The sequence below is a fragment of the Oncorhynchus keta genome, chromosome 28 (genome assembly GCF_023373465.1).
Source record: "Oncorhynchus keta strain PuntledgeMale-10-30-2019 chromosome 28, Oket_V2, whole genome shotgun sequence".
Taxonomy (NCBI): Eukaryota; Metazoa; Chordata; class Actinopteri; order Salmoniformes; family Salmonidae; genus Oncorhynchus; species Oncorhynchus keta.
In genome coordinates, this window is record NC_068448.1 from 41,267,009 (window position 1) to 41,285,215 (window position 18,207).

General features: G+C 43.3%; 2 protein-coding genes across 2 annotated transcripts in view; one reads left to right on the forward strand and one right to left on the reverse strand.

The window, feature by feature from the left end:
• The first annotated feature begins 12,355 nt into the window (after positions 1-12,355).
• Positions 12,356-14,066, forward strand: LOC118361365 (testis-expressed protein 49-like). Its single transcript, XM_035741237.2, has 4 exons — positions 12,356-12,594; positions 13,015-13,233; positions 13,325-13,463; positions 13,561-14,066. The coding sequence occupies exons 1-4, from the start codon at positions 12,459-12,461 to the stop codon at positions 13,607-13,609; spliced, it is 543 nt and encodes a 180-aa protein (XP_035597130.1). The 5' UTR covers positions 12,356-12,458; the 3' UTR covers positions 13,610-14,066.
• A 676-nt stretch (positions 14,067-14,742) lies between these two features.
• The window catches only part of adcy6a (adenylate cyclase 6a), a 50,374-nt gene continuing 46,909 nt past the window's right edge, over positions 14,743-18,207 (reverse strand). Inside the window, exon 23 of the mRNA XM_052483088.1 lies at positions 14,743-18,158. Coding sequence (XP_052339048.1) covers positions 18,030-18,158 — 129 coding nt within the window. The 3' untranslated portion in view covers positions 14,743-18,029. The remainder of the gene's footprint in view (positions 18,159-18,207) is intronic.

Here is an 18,207-nt window from a genome sequence, read left to right on the forward strand (position 1 = left end):
CACCTTCCTCCATGGATCCCATTGCTCAGCTGGCTGAGTCACAGCCATTCATCACCACTTTATCTCGGTCTACTGTCAAGCATTTGCCAGAAGAGCGATTCTTCAGGAGAGAGCACCATATACACACACACACAACATAATTAGAACAATGTTGAGCAGAATAAAAGGCTATTGTGCACTGCAAGTGACCACAATGCTCTGTTCTGCACTCGCCTCCTAAAAAACAGTGCAGCATTAATATAGCCAAGGTGTGCGTAACAGCATGTATATACTGTAAAGTAGTTCATGTTCTTGTGCTGCAATATAAGACAACAATCAGTGTTTTGTCCTTTTGTCCTGGAGAGGAGAAAATTACATCCAAAATGGTCTCCAAATACTGTATATGGAACACACCCATGTACAAGACCCACAATAAGACTTCCAGAACAGTGAAAAAGAGATGTATTTATTATCATTGTTATTATCATTGTGAAATAAACTAACCCTAATAAAATATTTCTTGACCGTTTAGAATGTCATGGTTACGTACAGGTGTGAAATTCCACACTTGCGCAGGGTCCACCGCATTTCTACAGGCGAGAGAGTTCAGTAACAACCAGCACTGTTCCAGGGGTCACATGCACTGCCCCAGGGGTCACATGCAGACACAGCTTAGTGGGATGTGTACTCAAAATACTACACGCAGAAATGTTATGTTAGGAAAAAACTGTGGCAATTATGTGGAACCTGCACACGGCTCTGTATATTGTACATGATTTATACTAAAGTACCTGGTTTCCTCCCATGTTGTGGCATGTGCAAGATAACTGGTTTCCCACCCTTATTCTTTTCTCCAACACCCAGGCAAGTCTTAGAGCCAGAGTTCTTGAGCTGATAAAATGCTTTTTGGCAGAATATAGATTTAAAAAGTAGATGAGTAATTAAAAACTGACAATCCACATTCTAATGAAAGTGAAATAAATTGAGCATAGACCATGTGCAAGTACCATGTGATATTTTTGCAGCTTAGCTTCTCTTTAAGTTTGAGGCTTTCTGAGATGTCACCATATTTGTTCTGAGCGAACAGGAAGAAGAAAAATAAAGCAAAGATTGCTGTGTCATTTTTGTTTTTTTGTTGCGTACACCGAATAGCTGCAGTGAAATGTGTGTGTTTTTTTTTACAGGGTCAGCCATAGTCAAATTAGGGTTAAAGGCCAATTCCACCACTTTTCGTCATCATTTTCATTATCTCCAGCACAGTACGAGTGTCAACATATGTGAAATAGCACATTCCTAGAAAAAATATAGTTAACAGTGATTTTTTTTTTGGGGGGTTGAGCAAGAAACCCGTTTTTTTTTTTGCTTTCAAGATTACCCTGTAATGTCATTTTTTTAGGACCTTTTTTCTTATCTTTTTACCCACAGATAATAGAAACGCTGTAACGGCGTTCGTCTGTTGAAGGAGAAGTGGAACAAAATGCAGCGTGGTGGTTACTCATGTTCTTTAATGAAGAATCAACGATACATGAAATAACTATATAAATACAAAACAACAAACGGAACGTGAAAACCTATACAGCATGTCTGGTGTCAACTAACACAGAGACAGGAACAATCACCCACAAAAATACACAGTGAAACCCAGGCTACCTAAATATGGTTCCCAATCAGAGACAACGAGAATCACTTGACTCTGATTGAGAACCGCCTCAGGCAGCCAAGCCTATGCTAGACACACCCCTAATCAGCCACAATCCCAATGCCTACAAAAAAAAACAATACAACAACACAATAAACCCATGTCACACCCTGGCCTGAACAAATAATTAAAGAAAACACAAAATACTAAGACCAAGGCGTGACAGAACCCCCCTAAGGTGCGGACTCCCGGACGCACCTCAAAACCATAGGGAGGGTCCAGGTGGGCGTCTGTCCATGGTGGCGGCTCCGGCTCGGGACGTGGACCCCACTCCATTAATGTCTTAGTTCCTCCCCTTGCGTCCTGGGATAGTCCACCCTCGCCACCGACCATGGCCTAGTAGTCCTCACCCAGAACCCCACTGGACTGAGGGGCAGCTCGTGACTGAGGGGCAGCTCGGGACTGAGGGGCAGCTCGGGACTGAGGGGCAGCTCGGGAATGAGGCAGCTCGGGACTGAGGCAGCTCGGGACTGAGGGGAGGGGAAGCTCGGGACTGAGGGGAAGCTCGGGACTGAGGGGAAGCCCAGTACTGAGGGAAGCCCAGTACTGAGAGGAAGCCCAGTACTGAGATGAAGCTCAGGCAGGTAGTGGCTGGCGGATCTGGAAGAGTCTGGTTGACTGGCAGATCTGGAAAGGTCTGGTTGACTGGCAGATCTGGAAGAATCTGGATGACTGGCAGATCTGGAAGAATCTGGATGACTGGCAGATCTGGAAGATCATGGCTGACTGGCGGATCGAGCTGCTCTGGCTGCTCCATGCAGACTGACAGCTCTGGCTGCTCCATGTAGACTGACAGCTCTGGCTGCTCCATGCAGATTGACAGCTCAGGCTGCTCCATGCAGACTGACAGCTCTGGCTGCTCCATGCAGACTGACAGCTCTGGCTGCTCCATGCAGACTGACAGCTCTGGCTGCTCCATGCAGACTGGCAGCTCTGGCTGCTCCATGCAGACTGGCAGCTCTGGCTGCTCCATGCAGACTGACAGCTCAGGCTCCTCCATGCAGACTGACAGCTCAGGCTGCTCCATGCAGGCTGACAGCTCTGGCTGCTCCATGCAGACCGGCAGCTCTGGCTGCTCCATGCAGTCTGGCAGCTCAGGCTGCTCCGAACAGGCAGGAGTCTCCGGCAGCGCTGTAGAGGAGGAAGGCTCTGGAAGCGCTGAACAGGCGGGAGACTCCGGCAGCGCAGGAGAGGAGGAAAACCCTGGCTGCGCTGAACAGGCGGGAGACTCCAGCAGCGCTGTAGAGGAGGAAGGCTCTGGAAGCGCTGAACAGGCGGGAGACTCCGGCAGCGCAGGAGAGGAGGAAAACGCTGGCTGCGCTGAACAGGACGGAGACTCCAGCAGCGCTGTAGAGGAGGAAGGCTCTGGAAGCGCTGAACAGGCGGGAGACTCCGGCGCTGGAGAGGCGAGGCGCACTGTAGGCCTGATGCGTGGTGCTGGCACTGGTGGAACTGGATAGAGAACACAGAAAGCACAGAAAGCCTGGTGCGGGGAGCTGCCACCGGCGGACTGGTGTGTGGAGGTGGCTCTGGATAGACCGGACCGTGCAGGCACACTGGAGCTCTTGAGCACCGAGCCTGCCCAACCTTACCTGGCTCGATGCCCACTCTAGCCCGGCCAATACGAAGAGCTGGTATGAACCGCACCGGGCTATGCACCTGCACAGTGTGCTCCATAGCATAACACAGTGCCTGCCCGGTCTCTCTAGCCCCCCGGTAAGCACAGGGAGTTTGCGCAGGTCTCCTACCTGGCACAGCCATACTCCCTGTAAGCCCCCCCCCCAATACATTTTGGGGCTGACTTTCGGGTTTCTTTCTGCGCCTCCGTGTTTTTCTCTTCGACTCCATTCTCCTATAGCCCTCTAACACAAAATACTAAGACCAAGGCGTGACAAACGTACTGTTTTCACATAAGTAGACACTGGTTTGGTGCTGAAGATGAGGTTGTAAAGAGGCAGAATTGCCCTTTAAGTGCCTTGCTCAAGGACCACGGCAACAGATTTTTCACCTTGACAACTCAGGTATTCAAACCTTTCGGTTACTGGCCCAACACTCAAATTTGTCCATTATGTGAACAATAATGCACACTCTTAGAAAAAAGCGTTCCAAACGGGTTCTTTTGCTGTCATCATAGGAGAAATCTTCTAGGTTCCATGTAGAATCCTCTGGGGAAAGGATTTTTTACATGGAACCCAAAACAGTTCTACCTGGAACCAAAATGGTTCTGCACGGAGCCAAACAGGTTAATGAAAGGGTTTTCCTATGGGGACAGCCAATGAACCCTTTTAGGTTCTAGATAGCACCTTTCTTTCTAATAGTGCAGGATAACAGTGCAATACCACACTTTAATCAGCTGAGCGATATGTGCAACAGTGTGAGAACAGAACCTAGACCCCCAATTGTCATGTGTGAAAAGGTTTGTGAGGAAACACTATTCAAGTTTCAAGTTTTATTAGTGGCTTTTACAGGATACATATGGTATATATACGGTCCAGCAAACTGCGTACTTGCAGGGTCCTTCTTGACAATGCAACAACAAGAAATAATAAAATATACAAATACAAACATAAAGTAAATGGCTGAGTAGAATAGACATTTTAGCATAAGTATAATACTTAGCTCAATTGATGGAGCATGGTGCTTGTAACGGTAGTGGGTTAGATTTCCGGGACCACCCATACGTAAAATATATGCATGCATTACTATAAGTCGCTTTGTGTAAAAGTGTCTGCTAAATGGCATGTATACAGGCAGGCACAATTTATAGGACAATATATACACATGTATTTGAATTGGGGGGCAAGTGTTTAAATTGTGCAGTATTAACAATAGTAAATAAGAGTCTGGTAGCAGCAATTGTGATGTGTGTGTAGCATGAATGTTTACGTGTGTGATTGAGTGCAACGGTGTGGACAATCAGTGCAGGTGGTCGGTCCAGTTTGTGTTCTGCAGTCTGATGGCTTGTAGATAGAAACTGTCCTTGAGCTTGTTGGTGTCAGACCTCATGCTCCGACGGTAAAGGAGTGAACAGCTCGTGGCTGGGGCGTGTGCGGTTTTTGATGATGCTGCGGGACTTCCCCAGGCACCGTTTCAAGTAGATGTCCTGGATGGGTGGGAATTTCTTAAGCCGGTTTAGGACGTTAAGGTGGTGTTGCACCCTCTTGACAAGAGTGGTGTTGTTGTTGGTCCATGTCAAGTCATCAGTGTTGTGGACACAGAGGAACTTAAAACAACTGACTTTCTCTACTGCAGTCCGATTGACATGAATCGGGCATGTTCCCTCCTCCGCTTCCTGACATCAACAATCAACTCCTTTGTTTTGCTGACATTGAGGGTATAGGTTGTTGTCCTAGCACTACAATGTCATTTCACAACCTCCCAATTCCCATTCCAATTCCAATTCCCAACCTCTTTGGCTATGGTGGCAACCCTCTTGTTCCTGTGGAAGAAGATCTGCTTGTAGTCGTCCTTCCAGACCTCGACTAAGTGCACCTGGTTGTGGGTGATCACCGACGTGTTGGAACATTGCTGCAGAAACTTGCTTCCATTCAGCCACACGAGCATTAGTGAGGTCGATCACTGATGTTGGGCGATTAGGCCTGGCTCGCAGTCGGCGTTCCAATTTATCCCAAAGGTGTTCGATGTGGTTGAGGTCAGGGCTCTGTCAAGGAGAGTCAAGTTCTTCCGCACTGATCTCGACAAACCATATCTGTATGGATCTCACTTTGTACACTGGAGCATTGCCATGCTGAAACAGGAAAGGGCCCTCCCCATTATTCCTCATCCACCAAACTTTACAGTTGGCACTATACATTGGGGCAGGTAGCGTTCTCCTGACATCCACCAAACCCAGATTCCTCCGTCGTACTGCCAGATGGTGAAGCGCGATTCATCACTCCAGAGAATGCTCCAGAGTCCAATGGTGGCGAGCTTTACACCACTCCAGAGGACACTTGGCATTGTGCATGGTGATCTTAGGCTTGTGTGTGGCTGCTGGGCCATGGAAACCCATTTCATGAAGCTCCCGGCGAACAGTTCGTGTGCTGAGGTTGCTTTCAGAGGCAGTTTGGAACTCAGTAGTGAGTGTTGCAACCAAGGACAGAACATGTTTACACGCTCCGCATTTCAGCACTCGTTCTGTGAACTTGTGTGGTCTACCCCTTTGTGGCTGAGCCGTTGTTTCCACATCACAATGACAGCACTTACAGTTGACCATGGCAGCTCTAACAGGGCAGACTTGCCGGAAAGATGGCATCCTATAACGGTGCCACAATGAAAGTCACTGAGCTCTTCAGTAAGGCTATTTAAGGCCAGGACAGTCTGCCACTTTCAGTCAGGCTTATAACACCTTCTGTACCACAATCTGTGCTAGAATCATTCGGCAGTAGTATCTTTGTGAGCAGGGAGGCAGGAGTAGTGTGCAGGATGCTGTAAACGGTTGCTGACACTGAAACAATGATATTATTATGATATACAGTACCAGTCAAAGTTTGGACACCTACTCATTCCAGGGTTTTTCTTTATTTTTACTATTTCTACATTTTAGAATAATAGTGAAGACATCAGAACTATGAAATAACACATATGGAAGAGACCAAAAAAAGGTCAAAACAGAAAATATTTTATATTTGAAATTCTTCAAAGTAGCCATCCTTTACAATGATGACAGCTTTGCACACTCTTGGCATTTGGGCTCCCGAGTGGTTCGAGCGGTCTACGGCACTGCATCTCAGTGCTAGAGGTGTCACTACAGACCCTGGTTTGATTCCGGGCTGTATCACAACTAGCCGTGATCGGGAATCCCATAGGGCTTTGCACAATTGGCTGAGCATCGTATGGGTTAGGAGAGGGGTTGGCCGAGGTAGGCCGTCATTGTAAAATAAGAATTAGTTCTTAACTGACTTGCCTGGTAAAATATATATTTTTTTATCTCAACCATCTTCAGGAGGTAGTCACCTGGAATGCATTTCAATTGCCTTGTTAATTTGTGTAATCGCTTTCCTTCTTAATACGTTTGAGCCAATCAGTTGTGTTATGACAAGGTTGGGGTGGTATACAGAAGATAGCCCTATTTAATAAAATATCAAGTCCATATTATGGCAAGAACAGCTCAAATAAGCAACGAGAAACAACAGTCCATCATTACTTTAAAACACAATCAATACGAAAAGCTCGTCCTTGCAGTGGCAGACCATGTGTAACAACACCTGCACAGGATCGGTACATCTGAACATCACACCTGCGGGACAGATACAGGATGGCAACAACAACTGCCCGAGTTACACCAGGAATGCACAATCCCTCCAATAGTGCTCAGACTGTCCACAATAAGCTGAGAGTGGCTGGACTGAGGGCTTGTAAGCGGTTTTGTCTCACCAGGGGTGATGGTCAGATTCGTGTTTATCGTCGAAGGAATGAGTGTTAGACAGAGGCCTGTACTCTGGAGCAGGATCGATTTGGAGGTGGAGGGTCTGACATGGTCTGTTGCAGTGTGTCACAGCGTCATCGGACTAAGCTTGTTGTTACAGGGAAGACATCCTCCTCCCTCATGTGGTACCCTTCCTGCAGGCTCATCCTGACATGACCCTCCAGCATGACATTGCCACCAGCCATACTGCTCGTTCTGTGCGTGATTTCCTGTCAGTGTTCTGCCATGGCCAGCGAAGAGCCCAGATCTCAATCCCATTGAGCATGTCTGGGACCTGTTTGATCAGAGGGTGAGGGCTAGGTCCATTCCCCCCAGAAATGTCCGGGAACTTGCAGGTGTCTTGGTGGAAGAGTGGGGTAACATCTCACAGGCAAATCTAATGCAGTCCATGAGGAGGAGATGCACTGCAGTACTTAACCTCTTGAGTGTAGGGGGCAGTATTTTGATGTTTGGAGGAAAAACATACCCAAATGAAACTGCCTATTTCTTAGGCCTAGAATCTAGAATATGCATATAATTGTCAGATTAGGATAGAAAACACTCTAAAGTTTCCAAACTGTCAAAATATTGTCTGTGAGTATAACAGAACTGATATTGCAGGCGAAAACCTGAGGAATATCCAACCAGGAAGTGCAGTTTTTCCTGAAACCTCTCTTTTCCATTGCATGCCTTCCCTCCATTTAAAGGGATATCAACCAAATTCCTTTTCCTATGGCTTCCACATGGTGTGAACAGTCTTTAGACATAGTTTCAGGCTTTTATTCTGAAAAATGAGCGAGAAAGATCACATCGCGTCATTGGATGGCTGGGTGCCAGCAGAGTTTTGCATGCATGAGCAGCTTGGAGCAGACATTTTCTCTCTCACTCCTATTGAAAAAGCTAAGGTCCGGTTTAAATATTATCGATTATTTATTGTAAAAACAACCTGAGGATTGATTACAAAAAACGTTTGACATGTTTCTACGAACTTTACGGATACTATTTGGAATTTTTATCTGCCCCATCGTGACCACTCGAGCCTGTGGCCGCTCCCAGCTGGTTTGCGCTTAGTGGGACTATAATTTGTTTTTTAACAGGACAATGACCCAAAACACACTTCCAGGCTCTGTAAGGGCTATTTGACCAAGAAGGAGAGTGATGGAGTGCAGGGGAGTGCAGGGGTCATCCTGCCCGACATAAAGGGTTGACCATAGGCCCCGGGGCCCTCAGGGTCCTGTAGGGAACTCTCCAGGTGTAGAACACAGGTAGGCAGCGTCGGACAAGGGGGTTAGTCCCAGGCTCTGAGGGAGGGGGCAGGGGACCACCGACCTGGAAGCCCATGTTTGACACGGCACCTCTGACCACACCCATTTATCAAACAATAAAAAGAGTCCCCGAAGCACTAACCTTAACACTTCCTTATGCTGAACTGGAGTCCAGAGCCATCTCACTCATATCTCTACATAACAGAGGATGAGGCTACGACGTCATGTCTCAGTACACAAGTTCCTCATTCATTTATTATAAATAGCTGGAACAAATATGTTTACCGTAAGAAAAACAGGTAAAGGAATGCATGCCAGTCATAATATTGCTCAGAGTCTGAAGACACTGATTTCTTTACAGACATAAAGCCAGTGTGTCTAACAGCATTATTGTAGGAAAAGAGACCCAAATGTCCCATATGCACCAAGTTTGTATTGGAAACATTTGTTGTCTATTTATTATGTGCCTTTTGAACTACGATAAATCTTCTTAGGGCTAAGCGTCCCGCTAGCGGGACAACTTCCAGTGAAGCTGGAGGGCGCGCAATTCAAATAAATAATCATAAATATTATGGATATTAAACATTTACATACAAGTGTCTTATATCAGTTGAAAGCTTAAATTCTTGTTAATCTAACTGCACCGTCCGATTTACAGTAGCTATTACAGCGAAATCATGTAATGTGATTGTTTGAGGACGGCGCCCCACATCAAAATATTTTTCCAAAAAATACAAATAGCAATGAAATATTTGTTACTTTTTGAAAATCTTACTCTGATCTGTCATCCAAATAACATGTTATAACATGTTATAACATGCTATAACATGTAGTGTCGTTTTGCTTGATAAATCCTTCTTTATATCCCAAAAAGTATGTTTCGTTGGCGCCATCGATTTGAGTAATCCACTCGTTCAACATGCTGAGAAAGGACTCTACCAAAAATCTACCACTAAACGTTGTTTCAACAAGTCAAAAAAAGTTTATATTTACTCCTCAGATACCCTAAAATGTAATCAAATTAGAATATCTATTACGGAAATAAGTATGTTCTATAAGAAACCGACTTTAGCAGGTGCGTCTTGTCTTCATGGCGCGACCAAACACGAATTTCCAAGACTGTGTCAAGGTACTAAAACTGATATTTCTTATTTGTTTTGGAAGTTACAAGCCTGAAACCTTGAACATAGACTGCTGACACCCTGTGGAAGCCATAGGAATTGCATCCTGGGAGCCAGAATTCAGTATGCCCCTATACAATCCATTGTAAGAGCATTGTCTCTCAAAAAACAAAAATTCCGGTTGATTTTCCTTTGGATTTTCTCCTATCATATCTATTGTGTTATATTCACCTACATTATTTTAACATTTATACAAACTTCAAAGTGTTGTCTTTCCAATGGTACCAATTATATGTATATCCTGGCTTCAGGACCTGAGCAGCAAGCAGTTTACTTTGGGCAAGTCATTCAGGTTGAAATTGAGAAAAAAGGGGCCTAGTTGGAAACATTTGTGGTCTATTTATTGTGTTCCTTCTGAACCACTATAAAGAACATTTGTCACAGTGCCTACAATAAACACAGTACATGCATTATTTGAAATAAGATGTTAAACTGGCAAATAGAGCACAATGTTGATTTTTTTTTCTTTATTTTCTCTTTCTTCTTCTTTTTTTAAAATAGTAATATGTTTCCTTAGTCATTATGGTCTTAGTTTACATTTGTGTTGCTGTTCTTGTCCATTAGTGTTCCGTATTTTGTCATGTTCTCCACTGCTGCTTCTTCAACAGATTATTTTATTTAACTAGGAAAGTCAGTTAAGAACAAACTCTTATTTAGAATGACAGCCTAGGAACAGTGGGTTGTTCAGATTATTGACCTTGTCAGCTCATGGATTTGACCTGGCCAAACCTTTCAGATACTCGCCCAACACTCTAACCACTAGGCTACCTGCCGCCCCAGCTAATGGGGATCCGAATAAAAACTTCTCAGCATATCATCGTTCTTAATGTACCTGTTGTTACATCTTCCCTGCTCACCTTTTGTCTCAAGCACATTGTTCAATTAAAAAAAAATAATGGAGCAAGAAGAGCATCTGTCTAGCAAAGTCTAAATGGGATACTTGGGACGGTTAATGTAAGGGTTATGTAAGGGTAGGGTTGGTTAAAATGAGTGTAACCAACGTCACATAGCCCCTCAGAAGAAAGGCACAAGGACACCAACACTTCAAGTTGACTCGGTTTTGATCTGCAGTAAAAGATATCAAACAGTGATGACAGGCATTGACAGGACGGTCACAGCCACATGTTCACTGCTCTCAGAATATCTCTCAGACTCAATCCACAAAGTGATCATATAGTATACATGCGTTGTTAAAAAAAATAATAATTTAAATGCAGAAAAGCATACCTGCAGTAAAAGATATCAAACAGTGATGACAGGCATTGACAGGACGGTCACAGCCACACGTTCACTGGTTAGGTAGGACACAATATATATTTTAGATATGAGCAACAATAATGATACATGTCCTCAATGTGAAGTGATATTAATCCATAAATGCAGAGCACAAGCACAACCCTTTTTATATAAACCTATTAAGGTAGTAAGATAATCACATTCGCTATTGACTTTGACACTATTGTGACAGTTTTAAACAGTTTTTATATACAGGGGAAGGGGACACGAACCTGCTCTCAGAATATTTCTCTCAGACTGAGGAGCAGGCAGACCAACTTCCCAAATCAGGGAGAAGCACTCAAAAACCCACTAGTTGTTCTTTCAAAGAAAATAATACGAAAATGGTAAGTCCGAAGACCTCTCGTATGCCAACCTTACTACAATGGCAGCAAATATTCTTATGAATTCAACAACACATAATGAAAGGAAACTTTATTTGTATCACGCTTTTTCCTGAAGTGAATGGTTTCACCCACTAGTCTACCCGCGAACTGCGGCGTTCTTCGATATCTACATTGCGGGTGAGGTTGATGGAAACTCTTAATTTTCACTTTGTCACATGAGCATGAGGTTGTAAGTAACAATACATCTACAGTAGCTATTACAGTGAAAGAATACCATGCTATTGTTTGAGGAGAGTGAACAGTTATGAACTTGAAAATGTATTAATAACCCAATTAGGCACATTTGGGCAGTCTTGATACAACATTTTGAACATAAATGCAATGGTTCATTGGATCAGTATAAAGCTTTGCACATACACTGCTTCCATCTAGTGGCCAAAATCTAAATCTAAATTGCTCCTGGGCTGGAATAATACATTATGGCCTTTCTCTTGCATTTCAAAGATGATGGTACAAAAAAATATATGAAAAAATAAGCTCTTTTTTTACCAGATCTAATGTGTTATATTCTCCTACATTCATTTAAAATTTCCACAAATTTCAAAGTGTTCCCTTTGAAATAGTATCAATAATATGCATATCCTTGCTTCAGGTCCTGAGCTACAAACAGTTAGATTTGGGTTGTCATTTTAGGCAAAAATGGAAAAAAGGAGCGGAAAAAAGAGTCACATTAGCCTGCGTTAGCGCGGGGAGAGATGTACTGTTTGGATTATTTACATACAATAGAAATAAGCGGAAACATTTTTATGTAATTAATTTTTTGGCCAAATTTCATATACACGAATGTAAATTTACAAACAGAAAACCACATTTTCGTACCCTACAAAAAGAAATGGAAATGTATTTTGTTAAGACGGTTAAATGCTCTACTAACAAAAAAGCTGTTAGAATTGTAAGTATATGCATGTCCCTCAAGGTCCTTGTGTAATTGTAATGTGATATTGTACCCCCTAGCTCGATTGTCTATTGTTTGTAATCTATGTATGCTTGTGTTCCCTCATGTGCTTTATGCATTGATTTGTTGTTAATAAAAATACTTTTAAAAAGACTCACCGATCCTGTAGACCGGTTGGGTTTAGGGAGGATAGGGACGTGCCAAGGATTCAAAATAGCGCTAACCCCGGCTCCACCCACTGATAGGCGGAAGTCCAGCTGATGGTTGGCACTTGTTACCATGGTTCCGTGTAAAACAGAAGACATTGTGATTTATTTACAGAGCGCTTGCCTCGACTTGCCCACGTTTTTATGCTATCCTGGACAGCTTCAGACTGTTGCTGGCGACGGTACTTGATGGCTTTCTTCGGGATAACACATTTGGGCTATCAAAATCCCATCGGAGACAAGATGCTAGTGAATCCACGAGCGTCTGCTTCCCACCGCGGTGAGTGACAAGGGCTTTGTTAATTCGATCTACATTGGCCTTCTACATTGGCCTTTGGTTTGGGCAATTCCATAGTAACGGAATTATGCTGAGATTCAGATGTTTGACTTTAAAATATAGCCATACCAAACAAAAAACATTGATTTCAAAGTTTAACAAACAATATAACTCTACTATGCACATGGATTACTTTTAACAATTTCCAAAGACATTTTTCCAAAAACACATTTACCGGAAGAACTGTGTAGTAACAGAATTTTTTTTTTTTTACCTTACTTGGTTATTATTTCTAAATATGAACATTTTAGATAAATGTTAAATTATTAATGTTCAATTATAATAATTCCACATTTGTCAGTCTGTAAATTATGATATAAACTTTGTTATTTAATCTGTGCTGACATGGATAATCATTTGAAGGTAAAAGCACGCCAGACTCCCTGACCTTTACAGATGAGGTTGATTTAAGGAGCTGTACCAAACAGTCAAGACTGCCCCCTATCCAAGCCCAGAGGGGACCCCCAAAATGCACTGATACCTGCAGCATCTACAACCAGCCACCTCCTTTCAGCCCAGACATACACCAGGGGAGCCAGGAGCGATACAGAGAGATGCTCAAACGGGTTCAGACACCCAGATGTCAGTTTATGTGACCTTCTTTTTGCATTCATGGAATACACTTATTATCCCTAGGATCAGTATTGACAGACATGGGCTCTCTCTCCCCTAGCCCCAAACCAGCTGTACTCAGTGCCCCTGACAGACAGCCAGCAGTATGGATGGTGGATGCCCAATGGAGGCCAACAGAATACGCAGGAGCACTGGACCCAAGTCAGACGATTCCCCCGCAAGAACAGTGAGATGACCAAGTGAGTGTCATGTCTGACTTTAGCTTTACAATTTGTTTCTTGGAAGTCAGATGTGCCAGTGGCCTTGTTCTCACTCTGCCTACTCCTTTTCCCTCAGGTTCGTGAAAGAGATGTCAATGACGGACCGGGAGTTCAGCTTATTCTAATTTCCTATCCTGCAGTAAGACACGCATTCCCACGATCCCAAGACCTTTTGGGGCTATTGTAAGGACTCTTGTGGTTTGATAAACAGCCACTTTCGTCATAGCATGCTATATTTTTTGGAGCTACTGTATCATGTAGTCAATTGACGTCTGCCTTTCAACTGGTACAGTTGAGCTGTTGCCTCCCTCCAGAGGAATGAAATGGTAATACCCACAAGGAAAGAATAGGGAGTTTTGTTTCAGTAATTAGCTACTGTCACTCAGTAAGAGCATTCAGTAGACCTTAGATCATTCGGGAGACCTTGGGGACAGTAACTGAATATCTGGGATCGGGTATATTGTTACGGAATAGTGTCTAGCTGCCAAATATTTGATAGTGTGTTTGTATTTTTGGTAAAGCTTGTATTTTGCATCATTTCAGTACATCAACCAAAGCAATACAATGATAACTATAAATGTTTTCCTTGTGTTACCTTTTGAAACTTTTTTTCTACATCAGCTAACATTACAGTATCATTATTAGGACATATGAGGTCAAAGGAATATCCAGATATGTTTTTTTGATGTTACTGGAACGTTATTAGGCACCAGTCATTTAAAAAAAAAATTATGTCGGTACACTTTTGGCGGCATAACAGGCCTTCAGACATCCATGACCTTTGCCCTATCCTAACTCCTCCCTCGCCTGGTAGGATCCTTCCCTGTTCTCTTGTATGCAGTGTGCTTTAACTTGCTAGTCCCTTTCCGATATGCACGCGTAAATGTAATGATCTGGGAGAGAGCGACTCTGCCCGAGGAGCGACGCTGTTTCCGATTACAGGGTCATTGAGTGAGTCAGTCAACCCACGCACCCATCTCAATGGTGGCCTTTAACAATTCAGAGGACGTGGCTGTAGCTACCAAGTTCCTGTATGTTTGGCACTGCAACTCCTTCATGACAGTGCATGGAGGAACAAAGCTACGAATCCTCTCCTGTATGAAAGTTTGTGGGTATCTGTGGCTGCTTGCTCTCAACATCCTCTAAGGCTTTCATTGGTCAACATCTGCTCAATGACAATCAGCCAATGGTAATCACAGTTTTTACAGCAGGTAAAGAAAGCTGCACTAATACCGCATACAACTAATCAAAACAGCCATTGATTTTAGATTTTTTTTTATTCAAGGGGAAATTTTATTTTTCTCTTTGTCAAAGTCCCCAACTCTTGTCCTTCAACTCAGGGGTAGAAAACAAACTAACAAAAAGGAAAGGGTTCGAAAAGGGTTCATTAGGCCTGGACAAAACACTGTTTCAGTAGCACTGGGACAACCCTCTTCCTCCCCTGTCCCCTAAAAACATCCCAAGAGTCAACAATCAACCTCCACCCAACTCAAAGACAGGACAGCCCATAGAAATAGAATGGACACAACGTGCATCATCTTACTTACCACATCCATTCTATGTATTATATTTCTATGTGAATCACTCTTAGTTGGTCACCTATGTCATTTATCGATCCCATGACCTTTACTGTTGCCTGGCGGTCCCACACGCTCAAGGCCAAATATCAATCACTGCACTGGGAGGGACCAATAGCATGAGGCAGTATTAGCTTGCTTTGGTACGAACATGATCAACTGTTACTGTAGTTCCCATAGTTAAGTATGGTAGAGAGAGGAACAATGACTGGGGTGTTTTGAGGATGTTATGGGGAAACAGAGTCAAAATGAACTCCGTGTTGTGTCAATGCTAAGGTCAATAAATGATTTAGATGAGCTTTTACAGGCTCTCTCCCTACCCTTCCCTCTCTATGTATAACATACTGTGAAACTCAGATGTGGCAATCAGGCACAGTTCCTGCTCACACTGTATTCTCCAGTGGCTTGTTCAATTAAGCTAGAGTTCAAGTAGGAAATACTGCTCACATTGCTGATTGTGCCCCGTCTCTCTGCCCTGAAGTCCGATAGGAAGGGGATCAGCTCTCCACCTGACTGAGTTGAGTCTTGGAAGTAGTGTTTGCGCAATAAAAAGGTACAGTGTATAATTAGTTTATCTGCGTGTAAACACTTCAGTCCTTCGCGATTGGGGAATATGCACCACTTGGGGTTTGATGCAAAAGCGACAGCTAATGGGTATGTGTCAGCAGGTCTAGAGCCAGTGTTTGAATACTGTAGGGTGGTGAGGGAACAGCGCTGAGGGAGTTGGCTGCAGTTGATCAGTTGGTACCAATGAGCTTGAGCTTTACGTCTGGCATTTTAAAAGAAAGCGTTCTCTGCTTTTTGATCCTTATCGTTGGAATGGAAATATCATAATGAGCATAATAATGAATCATAATTCTAATCATAATAATAACAGCCATAAGAATAACGCAAATGATGAAGACAGAGGTGATACAAGATACCCAACGTTAAAACAGAATGAAAAATGAAGAGGATAATACAATCAGACATGCTTTAGAGAGGTTAAGTTTGGCAAGAAAGCAGTTTGTCCCATTATTAAAACCTCACAGTGAAAATAGTTATGGGCCTTCAAGATGACAAAGCACAGTAATCATTATTTTCCTCGTCAATCTACACACAATACCCCATAATGACAAAGCACATACAGGTTTTATATAGATTTTTTAAATGTATTACAATATTCACGTAAATATTCAGACCCTTTACTCAGTACTTTGTTGAAACACCTTTGGCAGCGATTACATCCTTGAGTCTTCTTTGGTATGACGCTATGAGCTTGGCACACCTGTATTTGAGGAGTTTCTCCCATTCTTCTCTGCAGATCCTCTCAAGCTCTGTCAGGTTGGATGGGGAGCGTCACTGCACAGCTATTTTCAGGTCTCTCCAGAGATGTTTAATCGGGTTCAAGTCCGGGCTCTGGCTGGGCCACTCAAGAACATTCAGCGACTTGTCCCCGAAGCCACTCCTGCATTGTCTTGACTGTGTTCTTAGGGTCGTTGTCCTGTTGGAAGGTGAACCTTCACCCCAATCTGAGGTCCTGAGCACTCTGGAGCAGGTTTTCTATCAAGGATCTCTCTGTACTTTGCTCCGTTCATCTTTCCCTCGATCCTGACTAGTCTCCCAGTCCCTGCCGCTGAAAAACAGGTGGACTCCAATCAAGTTTGAGTCCATAGCAAAGGGTCTGAATAATTATGTAAATAAGCTATTTCTGTTTTTTCTAATTACGAAAATTTGCCATTATGGGGGATTGTGTGTAGATTGATGAGGATTTTTATGTATTTAATACATTTTAAAATAAGGCTGTAATGTAACAAAATGTGGGAAGAGTGAAGGAGTCCGAATAGTTTCTGAATGCATTGTATATATGCACCAGTGCATCTAATGCCCAGGTTTTCCCCTCGATGGTTCTGGGGCATCTTTTTTAGTTTTGAGTCCTTTCATTTCCATTTGCACAGAAAACATACCTCATTGAAAGGGACGGCGCAGTTGACCGTATATGCCTTTATGGCCATGACGTATACAGCTGTGCCTTGGATGCTCAAGCTCTGAGCTGTTATAGCTGGACTGAGCCATGGAGCGGGGAACCAATTTGACAAGGGTTTAGGAGGAGGGGGACAATCATCCTGGGTGGAACTGCCATTTCCTCTCATTTTGTTGAACCTCCCCCGGACTTAAAAAAAGGCTTCCAAGCCACTATTTATTATTGAATTACATGTTTTAGAGATGAGGCAGAGTCATTCTACAGATGTCATCGATGATAAACTGTGCTTGACCTCAAAATTAAAGTTGTTACACATTTTGCCCATACTGAGAAATAGCCTTTGGCACTGAAGTACAAAGACTGAGGATATTGCCGTGCAACAGATTGAGTTAGTGATAATGGCAGACTTCCGCGAGAACATAACAGACAAGTCTTGCCTTGTTTTTTTGTAAATACTTTGGTCTTTGGTCAATATCTTCCCTTCTCAATTATACACACACAAATATGCATGTAGATACACACTTTGTAATAAACTGGATATTTGTGCACATATGTATTCGCACTTTTTCATAAAGGACTTTTTGCACAAAACATCAAGATTAAAATAAATAAGTAACCCAGAAATAAAACATGAGTACCTGTTTCATAATTATCCCGAAAATAAAAAATGACTGGAAAAAATCACACATAATGAAGAAAATAAAAAAAGTAGCCTCATGTACAGCTTTTCCCTTCATTTGACACAGGCTAAAGGCGTTGTTTTAAATAGACAAACTTTGCAACTTTCAAGTAGCCTCTGAGAGAGAGGCTAGACATGAGAAAAACACTCATCCTAACAAAACATGGCTGCTCAAGTCCTGGAGTCTCATAGTCTTTTCTCTTTGCTCGGGTTTCAAGTGATGGCGTCGCTAGTTGTTAGCCGCTAACTCGCGGTGCCAGTCCTCCCTCAAGAGTGCTGCCGTGTCCTTGCAGTGGGAATGGTCCCGGCTAGCGCTGCCACGGCTGCTAACTATTGGGCGGTCCATCATTCAGGAAGTAGGTCGTCATTTCCCCTTTCCCCTTGACCTTAACGACCCCACGACACTCCAGAACGTATCCGATATCTGAAAGCACCTGGTGGAGGTCCGTGGTCACCTGAGGAGAGTGCGGAAAAATTAATAACAGAAACAAAAAAGTTGTTGGC

Bases quoted from the DNA above. Each gene is read 5' to 3' on its own strand.
- LOC118361365 (XM_035741237.2), top strand. From the start codon at position 12,459: ATGCTATCCTGGACAGCTTCAGACTGTTGCTGGCGACGGTACTTGATG. The intron at 13,234-13,324 runs GTCAGTTTATGT...TCTCTCCCCTAG, and splicing joins ACGGGTTCAGACACCCAGAT to CCCCAAACCAGCTGTACTCA. The intron at 13,464-13,560 runs GTGAGTGTCATG...CTTTTCCCTCAG, and splicing joins AAGAACAGTGAGATGACCAA to GTTCGTGAAAGAGATGTCAA.